Source organism: Cyanistes caeruleus, chromosome 25, assembly GCF_971803275.1.
Source record: "Cyanistes caeruleus chromosome 25, bCyaCae1.hap1.1, whole genome shotgun sequence".
Classification (NCBI taxonomy): Eukaryota; Metazoa; Chordata; class Aves; order Passeriformes; family Paridae; genus Cyanistes; species Cyanistes caeruleus.
The window spans coordinates 4,775,157-4,796,781 of record NC_141725.1 but is presented as its reverse complement, the minus strand read 5'-3'; the positions used below and the strand labels follow the sequence as shown (position 1 = coordinate 4,796,781).

The window sequence follows — 21,625 nt, the reverse complement described above, 5'->3', positions numbered from 1 at the left end:
GACATTTCGGTCACTAAAGGTGACCCCTCCCCACCCCGGGGTCCCCGTCCCTGTCCTGCCACCCCCGCGGTGTCCCCCGGTCTCTGCGGGCTCTGTGACACCCCGGGGTGGCTCCGGCGGGTCCTTGGATCCAATCCCGACAAATCCAAGCTCCGGGGAAGCTCCGGGCGCCGCCGCCAAAGGGCACCGAGCCCCCCGCCCCAAGGACGCAGCGGAGCCGCGCTCAGCTCTCCAAAGCGGCCGAAGCTTTTATTTCATCTACGTCCGGGGCTGCCAAAGCCTGCGGCCGGTGCCCGCCGGGTGGGCGCAGCGCCCGCCGCCCCCCGGCCCCTCCTCGCCCCGGCCCCGGCCAAGCCAAGCGCGCAGGAGCTGCCCCGGGGGAGCTGCCGAGGCACCGAGCCCACCCCGCCGCCCCCCAAACCTCGCCCAGCGCCTCGGGGGGGATTTTGGGGCGGGTGAGGGGGGGGACCTGCGGCACCTCCCGGCCGCGGGGACAGCGTGAGGATGAGGAGGGCGGGGGCTCTGCGGCTCTTTAGCGCATGCAAACAGGCGCGTGGAGAAGCGAGAGCTGCGAGGAGCCGGCCCCGCACCGGCCGGGCTCCCCAAACCTCTCCCGCTGCCTCAGTGTCCCCGAGCGGCACCGCCGGCTCTCTCCATCCCGAGCTGCCCGCAGCTCCCCGGCACCGCTCGGGCTGGGGGTGGCAGCGATCCCGGGGGTGCTGCCGACCTCTCCCAGCCTCACACGCGTTCGGGGCGCCCCGCGGGCTCCCCCGGAGGAGCCTCCCCGGCTTTTTTGAAGCAGTACACCCCGAAGAGCTTGTATTTCTTGTCGGGGAAGCCGAGGTTGCGCACGCCGGGCTCGCGGCCGCCGCAGCGGGCTCGGGGGTTGACGATGGGGTAGCGGATGCTGCCGTCCTCCAGCCAGCCGGCCTCGCAGCGGTCCAGCAGCTGGATCTTCCAGGCCGCGTACAGCTGGCCCACCTTGGCCACGGCCGCGCCGTTGTTCTTGCACGCCTGGACGGCCTCCGGGTAGCTGAGCTTGCGGAAGGTCTTCAGGAAGTAAACTTTGCCTGGGATGGGAGGGGGGGAAAGGGGTGGGGGGAGTGGGTTTGGTCTCTGAGAGGCGGAATGGGCTCTGCACGCCTCCGTGCCTCAGTTTCCCGCTGAGGGTTGAGGTCGGAGGTGAAGCAGAAAACGTCGATTCCACCCCAAATCCCCTCCAACCCTCCCGTGCCTCAGTTTCCCCCTGACCGTTGAGGTTGGAGGTGAAGCAGAAGGCGTCGATTCCATCCCAAACCCTCCCCGTGCCTCAGTTTCCCCCTGACCATTGAGATTGGAGGTGAAGCAGAAGGCACTGATTCCACCCCCAACCCCCCCGTGCCTCAGTTTCCCCCTGACCATTGAGGTTGGAGGTGAAGCAGAAAACATCGATTCCACCTCAAACCCTCCCCGTGCCTCAGTTTCCCCCTGACCGTTGAGGTTGGAGGTGAAGCAGAAGGCGCTGATTCCACCCCAAACCCCCCCAATCCCCCGTGCCTCAGTTTCCCCCTGACCGTTGAGGTTGGAAGCGAAGCAGAAGGCGCTGATTCCACCCCAAACCCCCCAAACCCCCCCAATCCCCCGTGCCTCAGTTTCCCCCTGACCGTTGAGGTTGGAGGTGAAGCAGAAGGCGCTGATTCCACCCCAAATCCCCCCCAATCCCCCGTGCCTCAGTTTCCCCCTGACCATTGAGGTTGGAGGTGAAGCAGAAGGCGTCGTAGCGCTCGCTCTCCTTGTGCCGGTAGCCGTAGTTGCGGACCCCGCCGGGGGTGTCCTTGCGGCCGCAGTGCTCGCGGGGCCGGGAGATCGGGTACTGCACCGAGCCGTCCTCCAGCCAGCCCGCGTTGCACCAGTCCAGCCCCTCCAGCCAGGCCTGGTGCAGCTGATCGTGGGACGCCAGGATCCCGTCCTGCTCCTGGCACGCCCGCTGAGCCTCGTGGAAGTTCAGGGTGTAGCGGCCCAGGCGAGGGTGGTACGGGAAAATCACCCCTGGGGAGGGAGGAGGGCTCGGAGGGAGGTTTGGGGTGGGTTTGGAGCTCGGTGAGAGGTTCTGGAGGGCTCGGAGGGAGGTTTGGGGTGGGTTTGGAGCTCGGTGAGAGGTTCTGGAGGGCTCGGAGGGAGGTTTGGGGTGGGTTTGGAGCCCGGTGAGAGGTTCTGGAGGGCTCGGAGGGAGGTTTGGGGTGGGTTTGGAGCCCGGTGAGAGGTTCTGGAGGGCTCGGAGGGAGGTTTGGGGTGGGTTTGGAGCCCGGTGAGAGGTTCTGGAGGGGGCGGCTGGAGAGGTTTGGGGTGGGGAGAATCGTGCTCCTGGTGGTTCCGGGAGGTTTGGGGTGGGTTTGGAGCCCGGGGAGAGGGCGGCTGTGGAGTTGGGGTGGGGAGAATCACGCTCCTGGTGGTTCCAAGAGGTTTGGGGTGGGTTTGGAGCCCGGGGAGAGGTTCTGGAGGGCTCGGAGGGAGGTTTGGGGTGGGTTTGGAGCTCGGTGAGAGGTTCTGGAGGGGGCGGCTGGAGAGTTGGGGTGGGGAGAATCACGCTCCTGGTGGTTCCGAGAGGTTTGGGGTGGGTTTGGAGCCCGGGGAGAGGTTCTGGAGGGGGCGGCTGGAGAGGTTTGGGGTGGGGAGAATCGCGCTCCTGGTGGTTCCGGGAGGGGTTTGGGGAGATCTGGGGAGGTTTTGGGGTGGTGGGGGAGGCAAAATCGCCAAGAGATTGTGCTCTGGGATCTGGGAAAATGGGAATTCTGGTTGGGAGAATCGCCTGGAAAATCTTTGTCCCTCAGTGAGAGGTTTTGGGGAGATCTGGGGCTTTTGGGGTGGCAGAGAACCCCAAACTCCAGGAGATTTCGCTCGAGGGCGGGGGAAAATGGGAATTCTGGTTGGGAGAATTGCCTGGAAAACCCCACTCATCGTCCCTCTGCGCAGTTTTGGGACATTCAGGGGTTTTTTGGGATGGGAGAGAACTCCAGGAGATTCTGCTCTGGGATTTGGGAGCATCGCTGGTGCCCCTGCGGGGTCCAGCCAAGTCCTGGCGCCCCCAAACTGCGCCCTCCGAGCTTCCAAAAATGCGCTTTTCCCCTTTCCCACCCTCAAAATGCGTCCCTGAACCCCTAAAAAAAACAAGATTTCCCCTTTTCCCAAAATCCCGGAGTTGCCACACCCCTGTGCCCGGTGCTTTCCGTGCCACCCCCAAACCGCACCCCCTGAACCCCTAAAAAAGCATTTCCCCCCTTTTCCATCCCAAAACTGCATTCCCGAACCCCTAAAAAAGTATTTTTCCCTTTTCCGTCCTCAAACTGCATCCCCTGACCCTCTAAAGAAGCTTTTTCCCTCTCTACCACCCCCGAACCCCTAAAAAAGCATTTCCCCCCTGTCCCACCTCCCGAACCCCTAAAAAATCCTTTCCCCCCCTTTCCCATCCCAAAACCGCACCCCCTGAACCCCCAAAAAAGCTTTTTCCCCCCTTTCCCATCCCAAAACCGCACCCCCTGAACCCCCAAAAAAGCTTTTTCCCCCCTTTCCCATCCCAAAACCGCATTTCTGAACCCCCAAAAAAGCTTTTTCCCCCCTTTCCTATCCCAAAACTGCATTCCCGAACCTCTAAAAAAGCTTTTTCCGCCCTTTCCCATCTCAAAACTGACCCCCTAAAAAATCTTTTCCCCCCTTCTCCCACTTCCCGAACCCCTAAAAATGCATTTTTCCTCCTTTCCCATCCCAAAACTGACCCCCTAAAAAATCTTTTCCCCCTCTCCCACCTCCCGAACCCCTAAAAAAGCATCTTTCCCCCCCTTTCCCATCCCAAAACTGACCCCCTAAAAAATCTTTTTCTCTTTCTCCCACTTCCCGAACCCCTAAAAAATCCTTTCCCCCCCTTTCCCATCCCAAAACCGCACCTCCTGATCCCCTAAAAAAGCTTTTTCCTCCTTTCCCATCCCAAAACTGACCCCCTAAAAAATCTTTTCCCCCTTCTCCCACCTCCCGAACCCCTAAAAAAGCTTTTTCCTCCTTTCCCATCCCAAAACTGACCCCCTAAAAAATCTTTTTCCCTTTCTCCCACCTCCCGAACCCCTAAAAAATCCTTTCCCCCCTTTCCCATCCCAAAACCGCATTTCTGAACCCCCAAAAAAGCTTTTTCCCCCCTTTCCCATCCCAAAACTGCATTCCCGAACCCCTAAAAAAGCTTTTTCCTCCTTTCCCATCCCAAAACTGACCCCCTAAAAAAGCTTTTTCTCTTTCTCCCACTTCCCGAACCCCTAAAAAATCCTTTCCCCCCTTTCCCATCCCAAAACCGCATTTCTGAACCCCCAAAAAAGCTTTTTCTGCCTTTCCCATCCCAAAACTGCATTTCCGAACCCCTAAAAAAGCTTTTTCCACCCTTTCCCATCCCAAAACTGACCCCCTAAAAAATCTTTTTCCCCCTTCTCCCACTTCCCGAACCCCTAAAAATTCATTTTTCCTCCTTTCCCATGCCCAAACTGCATCCTGTGACTCCCTAAAAAATCTTTTCCCCCCTCTCCCACCTCCCGAACCCCTAAAAAAGCATCTTTCCCCCCCTTTCCCATCCCAAAACCGCACCTCCTGATCCCCTAAAAAAGCTTTTTCCCCCCTTTCCCATCCCAAAACTGCATTCCCGAACCCCTAAAAATGCATTTTTCCTCCTTTCCCATCCCAAAACCGCACCTCCTGATCCCCTAAAAAAGCTTTTTCCGCCCTTTCCGATCCCAAAACTGACACCCTAAAAAATCTTTTCCCCCTTCTCCCACCTCCCGAACCCCTAAAAATTCATTTCCCCACCACCCCACCCACATCCCCATCCCTCTTCCCAATCCCTCACCCCCCTCACTTCCACCGCCCACCCAAAACCCCCCAAAACCCCATTCCGCAGAAATCCCCGGAGCTCTCCGGTCCCGGGAAGATCCGGAATCACCTTCCAGGTCCAGTTTGACCACGCCGGTGTCATCCTCCAGCTCGTTGGTCACCTCGCACTCGTAGCGCCCGTAGTCCTGCAGGGTGACATTGCGGATGATGAGGCTCGCGTCGCCCGCCCCGTCCTCCTGCAGGGCCGTGCGCCCCCGGTAGGCACCTGGAAAAAACCGGTTCACGCCGTTTTTGTAGAGTTTTAAAGGTTAATTGTAAAGATAATTAGGAGAGAAAATGAAAATGAAGTATATAGATACGGGCGGGTGTTTGTGCGTTCAGCTTACTAATAAGGGATTGTCATTTAAAAACAGAATTCTGCTACAAATCCATAAATTCTCATTCAAATTCATGAATTCTCATTCAAATCCATAAATTCTCATCCATATCCATAAATTCTCTTTCATATTCAGACATTCTTTTTAAGATTTTTGGGGTTCTTCTGTTTAGTATCCACAAATTCTCATTCAAATCCATAAATTCTCATTCAAATCCATAAATTCTCATTCAAATCCATAAATTCTCATTCAAATCCATAAATTCTCATTCAAATCCATAAATTCTCCTACATATTCAGACATTCTCCTACATATTCAGGCATTCTTCTTAAGATTTTTGGGGTTCTTCTGTTTAGTATCCATAAATTCTCATCCATATCCATAAATTCTCATCCATATTCAAACATTCTTTTTAGGATTTTTGGGGTTCTTCTGTTTAGTTTTTCTCTTGTCCCCTTCCCAATAGATCAACTGTGAAAAACGAGGTTCACATAATTTTTATAGAATTTAAAAGGTTAATTATAAAGATAATTAGGAGAGAAAATTAAAATGAAGTATATAGATACGGGCGGGTGTTTGTGCGTTCAGCTTACTAATAAAGGATTGTCATTTAAAAACAGAATTCTGCTACAAATCCATAAATTCTCATTCAAATTCATGAATTCTCATTCAAATTCATAAATTCTCATTCAAATCCATAAATTCTCATTCAAATCCATAAATTCTCCTACATATTCAGACATTCTTCTTAAGATTTTTGGGGTTCTTCTGTTTAGTATCCATAAATTCTCATTCAAATCCATAAATTCTCATTCAAATCCATAAATTCTCATCCATATCCATAAATTCTCATTCAAATCCATAAATTCTCATCCATATTCAAACATTCTTTTTAGGATTTTTGGGGTTCTTCTGTTTAGTTTTTCTCTTGCCCCCTTCCCAATAGATCAATCTTCTTAGACCTATCGAGATTTGCATTCCCTGATACCAGAAATTGAATAAATTCCTGCCCCAGAGTTCTGATCACTCATCTGGATTCATTAATCTGGATCAGATAATTTACAAATGCAGGAGTTCTCTAGCTATTTATATATATATATATATAGATATATAGATATAGATATATAGATATAGATATAGATATAGATATAGATATAGATATAGATATAGATATAGATATAGATATAGATTATTTTTTTTTCCCCCTCAGCCTTTGGGTTATACAAACAAAAGCAGTTTTTATTTTAATAATATTCCATAGCCTAACCTATGTATATTATAGGTAATATGATATGATATGATATGATATGATATGATATGATATGATATAATATGATATGATATGATATGATATAATATGATATAATATGATATAATATGATATAATATGATATAATATAATTAATATAATATAATATAATATAATATAATATAATATAATATATAATATTGTATAGTATTGTATAATATTGTATACTAGAATAGAATAGAATAGAATAGAATAGAATAGAATAGAATAGAATAGAATAGAATAGAATAGAATAGAATATGATAGAATATGATAGAATAGAATAGAATATGATAGAATAGAATAGAATATGATAGAATAGAATAGAATAGAACAGAATAGAATAGAATAGAACAGAACAGAATAGAATAGAATAGAATAGAATAGAATAGAATAGAATAGAATAGAACAGAACAGAATAGAATAGAATAGAATAGAATAGAATAGAATAGAATAGAATAGAATAGAATAGAATAGAATAGAATGGAATGGAATAGAATAGAATAGAATAGAATAGAATAGAATAGAATAGAATAGAACAGAATAGAATAGAATAGAATAGAATAGAACAGAACAGAACAGAATAGAATAGAATAGAATAGAATAGAATAGAATAGAATATGATAGAATAGAATAGAATAGAATAGAATAGAATAGAATAGAATAGAATAGAACAGAACAGAATAGAATAGAGTAGAAGTATTATAGCGGCATCACTATTTCTAAATTTCATCCATAACAGAAATAAAGAAAACTCTATTAACACAACAAAAACTCCTCATTCTCGCACACATAACATTCATTTCAATATTTGCGAAAAGCCAAGGATATAAAATGTATCTCCAACACACCGAACGCCCTCCGGGCCTTGCCCAGGGCCACGAACACGTCCACGAAGGCCATGGGTTCGGTGACCTTGGTCCACTTGAGGCGGATCTGGGCCGGGTCGTGAGCGGTCACGTCGTAGTGGTACCGGCAGGGGAGGATGATGGTGCCGCCGCGGTGCGTCACCACCTTGCCCGGGGCGGTTTGGACCACCACGGTACCGCTGTCACCCTCTGTGGGGTGGGAACCGGGTCAGGCATGGAGAGGGACCGGAACCGCGTCAGGTACCGAGTGGGACCGGAGGGACCGGCACCGAGCGGGACCGGAACCCTGTCAGGCACGGAGCGGAACCGGCACCGAGCGGGACCGGAACCGGGTCAGGCACTGAGAGGGACCGGAACCGGGTCAGGCGTCGAGAGGGACAGGAGGGACCGGAACCGCGTCAGGTACCGAGTGGGACCCTCTGCGGGACCGGCACCGAGCGGGACCGGAACCGTGTCAGGCACCGAGCGGGACAGGAGGGACAGGCACCGAGTGGGATCGGAACCGGAACCGGGTCAGGCACCAAGAGGGACCGGCGGGACAGGTACGGAGCGGGACCGGAACCGCGTCAGGTACCGAGCGGGACCGGCGGGACCGGAACCGGGTCAGGCACCGAGCGGGACCGGCGGGACCGGAACCGGGTCAGGCACCGAGCGGGACCGGCGGGACCGGAACCGGGTCAGGGACCGAGCGGGATCGGCGGGACAGGTACGGAGCGGGACCGGAACCGGGTCAGGCACCGAGCGGGACCGGAACCGGGTCAGGCACCGAGCGGGACCGGCGGGACCGGAACCGGGTCAGGCACCGAGCGGGACCGGCGGGACCGGAACCGGGTCAGGCACCGAGCGGGACCGGCCACCGGGCCGGGCCGCACGGGGGAGGGGGCGGAGGAAGCGGGGTGGGAATGTGGGGAGGCGCTTTGGGGGCAATTCCCGGGTTTTGGGGGCAAGGGAAGGATGCGGATGTGAGGATGCTCCTGGGGGGATTCCCAACTTTCGGGGTTACGGCAGGGCGGGGATGCGGGAGCATCTTTTGGGTTGTGTTCCCCTTCTTGGGGGGTAAAGGAGGATGGGGATGTGGGGACGCACTTTGGGGAGAATTCTCCTCTTTCTGGGCAAGGCGGGCTGGCGATACCGGCGGAATTTAAGGTGCAAGGCAGGATGGGGGCTCGGGGACAGAATTTGGGTGCAATCCCCCCCTTTTTTTTTTTGCAAACCCCAAGGAGCGCTCGGGACAATCCCAGGGCGGGCAGGGGGAGCACAGCAGAGCTTTGAGGGGCTCTAAACCCGACACCCCAAAAGCCAAAGCGGATCCCGCAATCCCAAACCCGTGCCGGGGGTCCCGACCCCACTCACCCATCACATGGACCACCTTCTTCCTGCTGGGCAGCGCCTCGGGGGCGAGCAGGGCTCCGAGGAGCAGCAGCGCGGCGGGGCCAGCGGCCCAGGGGATTTGGGGACGCATCTGGGGGGTCACAGAGCGCCCTCAGCACCCCCGAACCCCCCGCGGGACCCCCGCTCTGCCCCCCCAGGGGTGCCCAGCCCGAGGGGTGCCGGCCCTCGCTGTCGCCCCCGCCGTGCCCGGGGCTGGGGGGGGGTCGCTGCTCCCCCTCCCCAGCCCCGCAGGGACCCCCGGCTCGGAGCTCGGCGTGTCCCGCTCGCTCCCAGGCGGGATGAGGATTCCATGGCGGCCGCGGCTCCCGGGGTATTTATGGCACCCCTGGAAGCTGAGCTGATGGGAACGGAGCGGGCAGAGACCCCTCCCCGAGACCCCCCCGGGCCGCGCCCCCTCCCCAAGGACGGAGCGGGGAGGGCGCGGGGAGGAGCCCCCCCTTCCTCGGGGGGCTGCGGTGCTGAGCCCCCGCTCTTGGGGTGCCCCAAATGCCAGCCCGGCTCTGGCTGCCCCTCCCCGGGGCAGGGGGAGAGGGTCAACCCCCCCCCGGGGGTCGCGGTGGCGGTTCCGGGGGCAGGGGGCGGTGGGAGCCCCCCGGGGGTCGCGGTGGCGGATCCGGGGGCAGGGGGCGGTGGGAGCCCCCCGGGGGTCGCGGTGATGGATCCGGGGGCAGGGGGCGGTGGGAGCCCCCCGGGGGTCGCGGTGGCGGATCCGGGGGCAGGGGGCGGTGGGAGCCCCCCGGGGGTCGCGGTGCCAAGGCCCGGTAAGAGCGAGCAGGGCAGCCCCGGTGCCCGGTCCGGGGGCGGATGGAGCGGCCCCCTCCCCACCCCGGGGGTCGCGGTGCCCGGTGGGGGCGGGGGGAGCGGGAAGCCCCCCGGACATGCCGGTGCGCGCTGCGGGGGCGGGAGGAGCGGGGCAGCCCCGCGGGGGTCCCGGGAGCGCTCGGGGCAGCGGCTGCGGCGGTGGCGGCGCTCGGCGGGCCCGGTGCGGTGTTGCAGTGCGGGACACTGCGGCGGCAGCCCCGGGGCTGCGGGACTCCGGTGCCCGGGCGGGGACAGCGCAGCGCGGGGGGAGCCCCGATCTTGCCCCTCAAAACCAGCGACCCCCGCCCGCCGCGTCCCTCCCGGTGCCGGGGGTCCCGTCCCGGTGCCCCGCAGCGGAGGGAGCGGCGGCCGCAGCCCCGCACTCACCGTGTGCCCGGTGCCGGCCCGCGGGAGCGCGCGGGTGCCGCCGGTACCTCCTCCGGTACCTCCTCCGGTACCTCCTCCGGTACCTCCTCCGGTGCCTCCTCCGGTGCCTCCTCCGGTGCCTCCTCCGGTACCGCCGGTGCGGCTCCGCGCAGGGGGCGACACCGGGAGCTCGGCCCGGCCCTGCCCCGGCTCCCGGCGCTGCGCAGGGCCGGCTCCTCGCCAAGGTCACCGGCCCGCCCGGTGTCCCCCGGTGTCCCCCGGTGTCCCCCGGTGTCCCCCGGAGCCCCCCGGGACCCCCGGGCCGGGTCGGGTCCGGTAAATCCCCGCAAGGGCGGCTGTGCCCACCCCAAAATCCCCGGTACCAACCCCCCCACGCGTGCCCACCCCCCAAATTCTCCCGCACCCCGAGCCCACCCGCAGCCTCTCCTGCACCCCCAGCCCCCCGCGGACACCCCGGTACCCACAGGGACCCCCGGCCCCGCCGCCCCCTGCCCCCCAAAGTGCCCGGGGGTGCTGCGGGGACAATCCCGGTGTCACGGGGGGACCTCGCTGGGCACAGCGGGGACGCGGGCTCGGGGCGAACCTGGGCTCCTTTATTTTGTGCCCCTGGCGCTGTCACCACCCCCGAGCCGGGACCGGGACCCCCGGGACCCAGCGGGACCCCCGGGAGGGACCGCGGCTCCTGAGCCCCCCCAGCAGCGCCACCAGGGCAGGGCCGGGGCTGCAGCGATGTCCCCGCGGAGCATCCCGGGGTCCCCACAGCTTTTGGGGGAGCGGAGCATCCCTGGGGACACCCCTGGGGACACCCTGGGGACACCCTGGGGACACCTCTGAAGACATCCCTGGGGACACCCCTGGGGACACCTCTGGGGACACCCCTGGACACCTCTGGGGACACCTCTGGGGACACCTCTGGGGACACCTCTGGGGACACTCCTGGGGACACCCTGGGGACACCTCTGGGGACACCTCTGGGGACATCGCTGGGGACACCTCTGAAGACATCCCTGGGGACACCCTGGGGACACCCCTGGGGACACCTCTGAAGACATCCCTGGGGACACCCCTGGGGACACCCTGGGGACACCCTGGGGACACCTCTGAAGACATCCCTGGGGACACCCTGGGGACACCCCTGGGGACACCTCTGAAGACATCCCTGGGGACACCCCTGGACACCTCTGGGGACACCTCTGAAGACATCCCTGGGGACACCCCTGGGGACACCTCTGGGGACACCCCTGGGGACACCTCTGAAGACATCCCTGGGGACACCTCTGGGGACACCTCTGGGGACACCTCTGGGGACATCTCCGGGGACACTTCTGGGGACATCGCTGGGGACACCCCTGGGGACACCCCTGGGGACACCTCTGGGGGCACCCCTGGACACCTCTGGACATCTCTGGGGACACCCCTGGACACCCCTGGACATCTCTGGGGACACCCCTGGACACCTCTGGACATCTCTGGGGACACCCCTGGACACCTCTGGACATCTCTGGGGACACCCCTGGACACCTCTGGACATCTCTGGGGACACCCCTGGACACCTCTGGGGACAGAGCGTGGAGCGGAGCGAGAGGCACCGGGCGGGATCTGCCGGGGTGGTGACAGCAGCCCCGGGGTGGTGACAGCAGGTCCCGGGGTGGTGACAGCAGGTCCCGGGGTGGTGACAGCAGCCCCGGGGTGGTGACAGCAGCCCAGAGGGGACAGCAGGACATGTCACAGGTATTTCTTGTGGCGGGCCGTGGCGGGGGCAGCGGGGAGGAGGAGGAAGAAGGCCGGGGAGCGCAGGCAGCGCAGCGCCAGGAGCTGCGGGCCCAGCGCGTACAGGGCGTTGGAGAGCAGGAAACTCCACACGACATCCTCGGGGGTCTGGTACGGGAACGGCGTGCGGGGGTGCAGCGAGGAGCCCACGTGTGCGAACTGAGCCTGCGGACACCGGCACGGCCCGCGGGCTCAGCGGCCCCAAAACCCCGACATAAAACCCCGAGCCCAAAGGGGGAAAAACCCGACCTAAAACCCCGACATAAAACCCCGACCTAAAACACCGAGCCCAAAGGGGGAAAATCCCGACCTAAAACCCCGACATAAAACCCCGAGCCCAAAGGGGGAAAAACCCGACCTAAAACACCGACCTAAAACACCGAGCCCAAAGGGGGAAAAACCCGACCTAAAACCCCGACCCCAAAGGGGAAAAATCCCGACCTAAAACCCCGACCTAAAACCCCGAGCCCAAAGGGGGAAAAACCCGACCTAAAACCCCGAGCCCAAAGGGGAAAAATCCCGACCTAAAACCCCGACCTAAAACACCGAGCCCAAAGGGGGAAAAACCCGACCTAAAACCCCGACCCCAAAGGGGAAAAATCCCGACCTAAAACCCCGACCTAAAACACCGAGCCCAAAGGGGGCAAAATCCCGACCTAAAACCCCGACCCCAAAGGGGAAAAATCCCGACCTAAAACCCCGACCTAAAACACCGAGCCCAAAGGGGGCAAAATCCCGACCTAAAACCCCGAGCCCAAAGGGGAAAAATCCCGACCTAAAACCCCGACATAAAACACCGAGCCCAAAGGGGGCAAAATCCCGACCTAAAACACCGGAGCTAAAACACCGAACCCAAAGGGGAAAAATCCCGACCTGAAACACCGGAGCTAAAACACCGAACCCAAAGGGGAAAAATCCCGACCTAAAACCCCGACCTAAAACACCGAACCCAAAGGGGGCAAAATCCCGGACCTAAAACCCCGAGCCCAAAGGGTGCAGTGCTCCTAAAAGGTGAAAATCCCCCACCCCAAAGGTTGCAAAACCCTGCCCCTAAAAGGTGCCAAACCCTGGTCCCAAAGGGAGCAAAACTCCGGACCTAAAACCCCGACCCCAAAGGGCACAAACCCCGGCCCTAAAAGGTGCAAACCCCGGCCCTAAAAGGTGCAAACCCCGGCCCTAAAAGGTGCAAACCCCGGCCCCAAAGGGGTTTTTGGCTCCAGCCCATCCCGTCTGTAGCCCCGCGTCTCCCTAATTCCTGTTCGTGTCCCACTGATGCCGGCTTCTGTCCAAATCCACCGAGGCTGAAGCAATTATCCGCCAGCCGGGCTGCTCCACTTGGCCTCGGCTCTGCCCCCCAAATCCGATCTGCCCCCCAAATCCCGGGATCTGCCCCCCAAATCCCGGGATCTGCCCCCCAAATCCTGGGATCTGCCCCCCAAATCCCGGGATCTGCCCCCCAAATCCGATCTGTCCCCCAAATCCGATCTGTCCCCCAAATCCGGATCTGCCCCCCAAATCCCGGGATCTGTCCCCCAAATCCGATCTGTCCCCCAAATCCCGGGATCTGTCCCCCAAATCCGATCTGTCCCCCAAATCCCGGGATCTGTCCCCCAAATCCGATCTGCCCCCCAAATCCGGATCTGCCCCCCAAATCCGATCTGTCCCCCAAATCCGATCTGCCCCCCAAATCCCTGGATCTGCCCCCCAAATCCCGGGATCTGCCCCCCAAATCCCGGGATCTGCCCCCCAAATCCCGGGATCTGTCCCCCAAATCCGGATCTGTCTCCCAAATCCCGGGATCTGCCCCCCAAATCCGGATCTGTCCCCCAAATCCGGATCTGTCCCCCAAATCCCGGGATTTCGGGTTTTCCTGCTGGGAATTTCGGGTTTTCCGGCTGGGAATTCCCCCCAAATCCCGGGATTTCGGGTTTTCCTGCTGGGAATTCCTCCCAAATCCCGGGATTTCGGGTTTTCCGGTTGGGAATTCCCCCCAAATCCCGGGATTTCGGGTTTTCCTGCTGGGAATTCCTCCCAAATCCCGGGATTTCGGGTTTTCCTGCTGGGAATTCCTCCCAAATCCCGGGATTTCGGGTTTTCCGGCTGGGAATTCCTCCCAAATCCCGGGATTTCGGGTTTTCCTGCTGGGAATTCCTCCCAAATCCCGGGATTTCGGGTTTTCCTGCTGGGAATTCCCCCCAAATCCCGGGATTTTAGAGCCACCCGCTTGGATTCTCCCCCTCAAATCCCGGGATTTCGGGTTTTCCGGCTGGGAATTCCTCCCAAATCCCGGGATTTCGGGTTTTCCGGTTAGGAATTCCCCCCAAATCCCGGGATTTCGGGTTTTCCTGCTGGGAATTCCCCCCAAATCCCGGGATTTCGGGTTTTCCGGCTGGGAATTCCTCCCAAATCCCGGGATTTCGGGTTTTCCGGTTGGGAATTCCCCCCAAATCCCGGGATTTCGGGTTTTCCGGTTAGGAATTCCCCCCAAATCCCGGGATTTCGGGTTTTCCGGTTGGGAATTCCCCCCAAATCCCGGGATTTTAAAGCCACCCGTTTGGGATTTTTTTCCCTCAAATCCCGGGATTTCGGGTTTTCCGGCTGGGAATTCCTCCCAAATCCCGGGATTTCGGGTTTTCCTGCTGGGAATTCCCCCCAAATCCCGGGATTTCGGGTTTTCCGGCCCCACCTGCGCCACGGCCCCGGCCACCACGAGGCTCCAGTCGGGCAGCCAGGAGCAGGCGGGCAGCGCCAGCCCGTAGATGGCGAGGATGAGGAAGGGCAGCAGGTAGAACAGGTAGATCAGCATCTGAGGAGGGGGACAGCCGGTCTGAGACCCCCCGCTGGCTCTCGGGGGGCCCCCGGGGGGGCTGCGACCCCTCCCCTCCCCGCACCTGCACTTTGGGGTAGCCCACGGGGTCGCGCAGGTAGGGCTCGTGCAGGTAGGTGTAGTCGAAACAGGAATCGGCCGGGCAGTCCAGGACCACCTGCGGGGGTGGGAGAGGGCAGGGGACCCTCCCTGGGACCCCCAAATCCCTCCTCGGGACCCCCGAAACCCTCCGGGACCCCCAAATCCCTCCTCGGGACCCCCAAGACCCTCCCTGGGACCCCCCAAATCCCTCCTCGGGACCCCCGACACCCTCCCCGGGACTCCCGACACCCTCCAGGATCCCCAAATCCCTCCTCGGGAGCCCCAAGACCCTCCCTGGGACCCCCAAATCCCTCCCCAGGACCCTCAAAACCTTCCCCAGGACCCCCGAGATCCTCCCCGGGATCCCCAAAACGCTCTCCGAGACCCCCGAGATCCTCCCCGCTACCCTCGAAACCCTCCCCGGGACCCCAAAATCCTTCCTCGGGACCCCCAAAACCCTTCCCGGGACCCTCGAGACCCCTCAGCCCACCCCAAAACCCCTCCAAGAGCCCCCTGAGCCCCTCGAGCACCACCTGAGACCCCCCAGGACTCCCCAAAGCCCCTCCAAGAGTCCCTCGAGCCCCTCCAGAACCCCCCGAGCCCCTCCAGGACCCCCCGAGCCCCTCCAGGACCCCCCGAGTCCCCCCAGCGCTCACCATCCCCCTGAAGAAGGTGAAGGCAGCGGTGAGGATGAGGATGAGGATGAGGAGCAGGTCCTGGGGTCGCTGGTAGAGGGGTTTGCGCTGCTCCTCCGCGATCTGGGACGGGGAATTGGGGATTTTTGGGGGTCCGCACCCCCTGGTCCAGCCCTGGCCGCCCCAAACCCCCCCAGGCCGGCCTCACCTGCTCGGGGCTGAGGTTGGGCAGCGGCCGCGGCTGCCGGAACAGCCGGAGCCCGGCCCAGGTGAGGAGGAGGAGGTAGGGCAGGCTGAAGAGGAAGGACGGGCTCAGCTCGGGGCTGTATTTCCCTGCGGGAGAGAGCGCGGGGTGGGCACGGAGCCTTCCTCCTCCTCCTTTCCCTCCTCCTCCTCCTCCTTTTCCTGCTCTCCTGTCTCCTTATCCTTCTCCTCTTCCTCCTCTTCCTCTTCCTCCTCTTCCTCCTTTACTTTCACCTCCTCCTTCTCCTCCTCCTCCTTTTCTTCCTCATTTTCCTTCTCTTCCTCCTCCTCCTTTCCCTCCTCCTCCTTTCCCTCCTCTCCTGTCTCCTTATCCTTCTCCTCTTCCTCCTTTTCTTCCCCTTCCTCCTCTTCCTCCCCTTTCTCCTTCTCCTCCTCCTCCTCCTCCTCCTCCTCCTCCTCCTCCTTCTCCTCCTCCTCCTCCTTTCCCTCCTCTCCTGTCTCCTTATCCTTCTCCTCTTCCTCCTTTTCTTCCCCTTCCTCCTCTTCCTCCCCTTTCTCCTTCTCCTCCTCCTCCTCCTCCTCCTCCTCCTCCTCCTCCTTCTCCTCCTCCTCCTCCTTTTCCTCCTCTCCTGTCTCCTTATCTTTCTCCTCTTCCTCCTTTTCTTCCTCTTCCTCCTCTTCCTCCTTTACTTTCACCTCCTCCTTCTCCCCTTTCTCCTTCTCATTTTCCTCCTCTTCCTCCTCCTCCTCTGGGTCTTTATCCTCCTCCTCTTCCTCCTTTTCTTCCTCCTCCTCCTCCTCCTCCTCCTCCTCCTCCTCCTCCTCCTCCTCCTCCTCCTCCTCCTCCTCCTCCTCCTCCCCGCCGCTTCCCGGTGCTCCCCCGTTACCGATCAGGTTCCCGAGCAGGAAAACCACGGCGCTCATCAGCAGCGAGCCGAGCCAGAAGAGCCCCAGGCCCCGGTAGTTCCTCCTGCGGGGACCCCTCCCCAAAATCAGCCGGGGCTTTCCACCCGCTCGGGATCACCCCTGAGCCCCCTCCCCAAAATCAACCGGGATTTTCCACCTGTCCGGGATCATCCCTGAGACCCCTCCTCGGGAAATCCGGGATTCCCGAGCTCCATCCCGAGCCCCCCCCTTTGGGGAAATCCGGGATTCCCCAGCCCCTGAGCCCCCTCCTCAGGAAATCCGGGATTCCCCAGCCCCTGAGCCCCCTCCTCAGGAAATCCGGGATTCTCCCGCCCCCATCCCGGGGGTCCCGGGGGTCCCGCACCCGGTTCCGATGGCCGCGGCCATGGCCAGGCCCAGCCCGTAGTGCACGGTACCGTCCCAGTAACACGTGAGGAGCCCGTGAGCCGTGCGGAGCTGGGGGTCGGCCTGCGGGACACGGGAGGAGACACGGGAGGGGACAGAGGGACACGGGAGGGGACAGAGGGACACGGGAGGGGACACGGGAGGGGACACGGGAGGGGACAGAGGGACACGGGACACGGGACACGGGACACGGGAGGGGACACGGGAGGGGACACGGGAGGGGACAGAGGGACACGGGACACGGGAGGGGACACGGGAGGGGACACGGGACACGGGAGGGGACAGAGGGACACGGGAGGGGACACGGGACACGGGAGGGGACAGAGGGACACGGGAGGGGACAGAGGAACACGGGACACGGGAGGGGACACGGGAGGGGACAGCCGGTTACACCGGGATGGGGACACGGGACACGGAAGGGGACAGCGGGACACGGGAGGGGACAGAGAGACACGGGAGGGTACAGCCGGTTACACCGGGGAGGGGACACGGGACACGGGAGGGGACACGGGACACGGGAGGGGACAGCGGGACACGGGAGGGGACAGAGAGACACGGGAGGGTACAGCCGGTTACACCGGGATGGGGACAGCGGGACACGGGAGGGGACGGAGGGACACGGGAGGGGACACGGGAGGGGACAGCGGGACACGGGAGGGGACAGCCGGTTACACCGGGGAGGGACACCGGGGACAGCGGGACAGGACCCCCGTCACACCGGGGACACCGATTACACCGGGAGGGGACAGCCGGTCACACCGGGGACACCGGGAGGGGACAGCCGGTCACACCAGGGACACGGGAGGGGACAGCCGGTCACACCGGGGACACCGGGAGGGGACAGCCGGTCACACCAGGGACACGGGAGGGGACAGCCGGTCACACCGGGGACACCGGGAGGGGACAGCCGGTCACACCAGGGACACGGGAGGGGACAGCCGGTCACACCGGGGACACCGGGAGGGGACAGCCGGTCACACCAGGGACACGGGAGGGGGCAGCCGGTCACACCGGGGACACGGGAGGGGACAGCCGGTCACACCGGGGATGGGGACACCGGGAATAGGGGGAGGGGTCACACCGGGGGAGGGGACAAAGGGAGGGGACACCCGTGGGGACAGTGGGGGTGGGGATAAGGGGTCACACCGGGAATGGGGATACCGGGGATGGAGACTGGGGTTATGGGGTGTCTGTGGGGGTTATGGGGTGTCTGTGGGGTCTGTGGGGTCTGTGGGGTCTGTGGGGGTTATGGGGTGTCTGTGGGGTGTCTGTGGGGTCTGTGGGGGTTATGGGGTGTCTGTGGGGGTTATGGGGTGTCTGTGGGGTGTCTGTGGGGGTTATGGGGTGTCTGTGGGGTCTGTGGGGGTTATGGGGTGTCTGTGGGGTCTGTGGGGCACCTCCCGCACGTAGAGCTCGGTGAAGCCCGAGATGATCCCGTCCTCCTCCAGCGCGATGAGCAGATCCACGGCCGACACGAAGGAGAACAGCAGCAGCACTGCGGGGTGTGGGGCTCCGTGTGGGCCCCCAAACCCCAAACCCCAAACCCCACACCCCTGCTCCGTGTGGGCCCCCAAACCCCAAACCCCAAACCCCAAACCCCAAACCCCAAACCCCAAACCCCACACCCCAGATCCCACACCCCACACCCCAAACCCCAGATCCCAAACCCCACACCCCACACCCCTCACCCCACACCCCAAACCCCTCACCCCACATCCCACACCCCAAACCCCACACCCCACACCCCTCACCCCTCACCCCACACCCCTGCTCCGTGTGGGCCCCCAAACCCCACACCCCTCACCCCACACCCCCGGCTCTCACCGCAGTACAGCGGGTCCTGGCAGAGGCCGATGGAGCCGCTGAGGATGAGGAGCAGCAGGATCGGGATCAGGATCAGGATCAGGATCAGGGCCGGGCCCGGGGAGCCGCTGTGGGATCGGGAACGCTCCAGCACCGGGCACGGCCCCGTTCCCATAAACTCTGCTGTTCTTGGGATTGGGATCAGACCCCGCACCCAGCACAGATCCCACGGGAATCCCAAAGGGAAATCCCAGAGGGGAATCCCAAAGGGGAATCCCAGAGGGGAATCCCAGAGGGGGAATCCCAAAGGGGAATCCCAAAGGGGAATCCCAAAGGGGGAATCCCAAAGGGGGAATCCCAGAGGGGAATCCCAAAGGGGGAATCCCAGAGGGGGAATCCCAAAGGGGGAATCCCAGAGGGGGAATCCCAGAGGGGGAATCCCAGAGGGGAATCCCAAAGGGGAATCCCAGAGGGGGAATCCCAAAGGGGAATCCCAAAGGGGGAATCCCAAAGGGAAATCCCAAAGGGGAATCCCAGAGGGGGAATCCCAGAGGGGAATCCCAGAGGGGAATCCCAAAGGGGAATCCCAAAGGGGAATCCCAGAGGGGAATCCCAAAGGGGGAATCCCAGAGGGGGAATCCCAGAGGGGAATCCCAGAGGGGGAATCCCAAAGGGGAATCCCAGAGGGGGAATCCCAAAGGGGAATCCCAGAGGGGAATCCCAGAGGGGGAATCCCAAAGGGGAATCCCAGAGGGGAATCCCAGAGGGGAATCCCAAAAGCAGGGCGGGGTCCCAGCAGGGATTGGGAATGCGGTGGATCCCAAAGGATCCGGGTCTGTCCCATTCCCGGGGCTCTCTCCCGGTTCCTGTTCCCCATTCCCGGTCTCTCCTCCATTCCCTGTGTTCCCATTCCCGGTGTTCCCATTCCCGGTGTTCCCATTCCCGCTCTCCCCCATTCCCTGTCCCCGTTCCCGGTTCCCATTCCCGGTATTCCCGGTGTTCCCATTCCCGGTGTTCCCGGCATTCCCGGTGTTCCCATTCCCGGTGTTCCCGGTGTTCCCGGTGTTCCCGGTGTTCCCATTCCCGGTATTCCCGGTGTTCCCATTCCCGGTATTCCCGGTGTTCCCGTTCCCGGTATTCCCGGTGTTCCCGGTATTCCCGGTGTTCCCATTCCCGGTGTTCCCGGTGTTCCCGGTGTTCCCGGTGTTCCCGGTATTCCCGGTGTTCCCATTCCCGGTGTTCCCGGTGTTCCCGGTGTTCCCGGTGTTCCCATTCCCGGCGTTCCCGGTGTTCCCGGTGTTCCCGTTCCCGGTATTCCCGGTATTCCCGGTGTTCCCGGCATTCCCGGTGTTCCCGGTGTTCCCATTCCCGGTATTCCCGGTGTTCCCGGTATTCCCGGTGTTCCCGGTGTTCCCATTCCCGGTGTTCCCGGTGTTCCCGGTGTTCCCGGTGTTCCCGGTGTTCCCATTCCCGGTGTTCCCGGTGTTCCCGGTGTTCCCATTCCCGGTGTTCCCGGTGTTCCCGGTATTCCCGGTGTTCCCGGTGTTCCCATTCCCGGCGTTCCCGGTGTTCCCGGCATTCCCGGTGTTCCCGGTATTCCCGGTGTTCCCGCTCTCACCCGGCGCTCAGGGCCGCTGCCGCGGGCAGGGCGAGCAGGGGGGCGGCCAGGCCGGCCGGGCCCGCGGGGAACTGCATCGGAACCGGGCCCGCCGAACCGGAACCGGGCCCGCCGAACCGGAACCGGCCCCGCCGCTCCCGAACCGGCCCCGCCGCACCGAACCGGCCCCGCCGCACCGGAACCGGCCCCGCCGCACCGGAACCGGCCCCGCGGACTTTGGACCGGGACTGCCCCGGCTGCGCCCTTAAAGCCACAGGGGCACCGCGACAGCGGGGACAGCCCGGGATAGAGGCGGGGATAGACCCGGATAGACCGGTATAGACCGGGAGAGACCCGGGACAGAACCGGGACAGCCCCGGGACACGGGCAGGGACGGAGCGGGCCTGGAAGGGAGGAAAGGAATCCTGAGAATAAGGAAGGATGGGGAGAACGATGGGGGAGGACCGGGATCCCGGGAAAAGGACCGGGATCCGGGACTGGGATCCGGGACTGGGATCCCGGGAAAAGGACCGGGATCCGGGACCGGGATCCTGGGAAAGGGACCGGGATCCGGGACCGGGATCCGGGACCGGGATCCGGGACTGGGATCTGGGACCGGGATCCGGGACTGGGATCTGGGACCGGGATCCGGGACTGGGATCCGGGACTGGGATCCGGGACTGGGATACGGGACTGGGATACGGGACTGGGATCCAGGACCCAGGACTGGGATCCGGGACTGGGATCCGGGACTGGGATCCAGGACCCAGGACTGGGATCCTGGGAAAAGGACCGGGATCCGGGACTGGGATCCAGGACTGGGATCCGGGACCGGGATCCGGGACTGGGATCCCGGGAAAAGGACTGGGATCCCGGGAAAAGAACTGGGATCCGGGACTGGGATCCGGGACTGGGATCCGGGGCTGGGATCCGGGACTGGGATACGGGGCTGGGATCTGGGATCCAGGACTGGGATCTGGGGCTAGGATCCGGGGCTGGGATCTGGGATGGATCCCAGGAAAAGGACTGGGATCCGGGACCGGGATCCAGGACTGGGATCCGGGACTGGGATCCGGGGCTGGGATCTGGGATCCGGGGCTGGGATCCGGGACCGGGATCCGGGACTGGGATCTGGGATCCGGGACTGGGATCCGGGGCTGGGATCCGGGGCTGGGATCCGGGACTGGGATCTGGGGCTGGGATCCGGGGCTGGGATCCGGGGCTGGGATCCGGGGCTGGGATCCAGGACTGGGATCCGGGGCTGGGATCCAGGACTGGGATCTGGGATGGATCCCGGGAAAAGGACGGGGCTGGACGCTCGTGGCTCGGGCCGAGGCTCCCCGAGCGCTTCCTGAAGGATCCAACCGCTCCAAGGAGCTTTGGGAATTCGGGAATGGGAGGGACGAGGCTTTTCCCACTTTCCCAGTTCAGCCGCGGC

The 21,625-nt window shown here is 60.9% G+C and overlaps 2 protein-coding genes across 3 annotated transcripts; both read right to left on the bottom strand.

The window, feature by feature from the left end:
* Positions 1–228: 228 nt before the first annotated feature.
* On the bottom strand, positions 229–10,142 carry HAPLN4 (hyaluronan and proteoglycan link protein 4). The gene is made up of 6 exons (XM_086862973.1): positions 9,960–10,142; positions 8,733–8,841; positions 7,362–7,568; positions 4,955–5,110; positions 1,726–2,028; positions 229–1,070 (listed from the first exon to the last, which is right to left on the bottom strand). Exons 2-6 carry the CDS (start codon positions 8,839–8,841, stop codon positions 739–741), a joined length of 1,107 nt encoding a protein of 368 aa, XP_086719099.1. The 5' UTR covers positions 9,960–10,142; the 3' UTR covers positions 229–738.
* Positions 10,143–11,608: 1,466 nt separating this feature from the next.
* TM6SF2 (transmembrane 6 superfamily member 2) lies at positions 11,609–20,334 on the bottom strand. Of its 2 annotated transcripts, none has more exons than XM_086862336.1 (10): positions 20,209–20,334; positions 18,612–18,718; positions 18,185–18,282; positions 16,747–16,850; positions 16,364–16,446; positions 15,481–15,605; positions 15,294–15,395; positions 14,621–14,713; positions 14,416–14,535; positions 11,609–11,894 (listed from the first exon to the last, which is right to left on the bottom strand). In XM_086862336.1, the coding sequence occupies exons 1-10, from the start codon at positions 20,283–20,285 to the stop codon at positions 11,685–11,687; spliced, it is 1,119 nt and encodes a 372-aa protein (XP_086718462.1). In that variant the 5' UTR covers positions 20,286–20,334; the 3' UTR covers positions 11,609–11,684. The 2 variants fall into 2 exon arrangements, with proteins under 2 accessions (XP_086718462.1, XP_086718463.1); XM_086862337.1 differs by having other exon boundaries at positions 18,612–18,649.
* Positions 20,335–21,625: the final 1,291 nt, after the last annotated feature.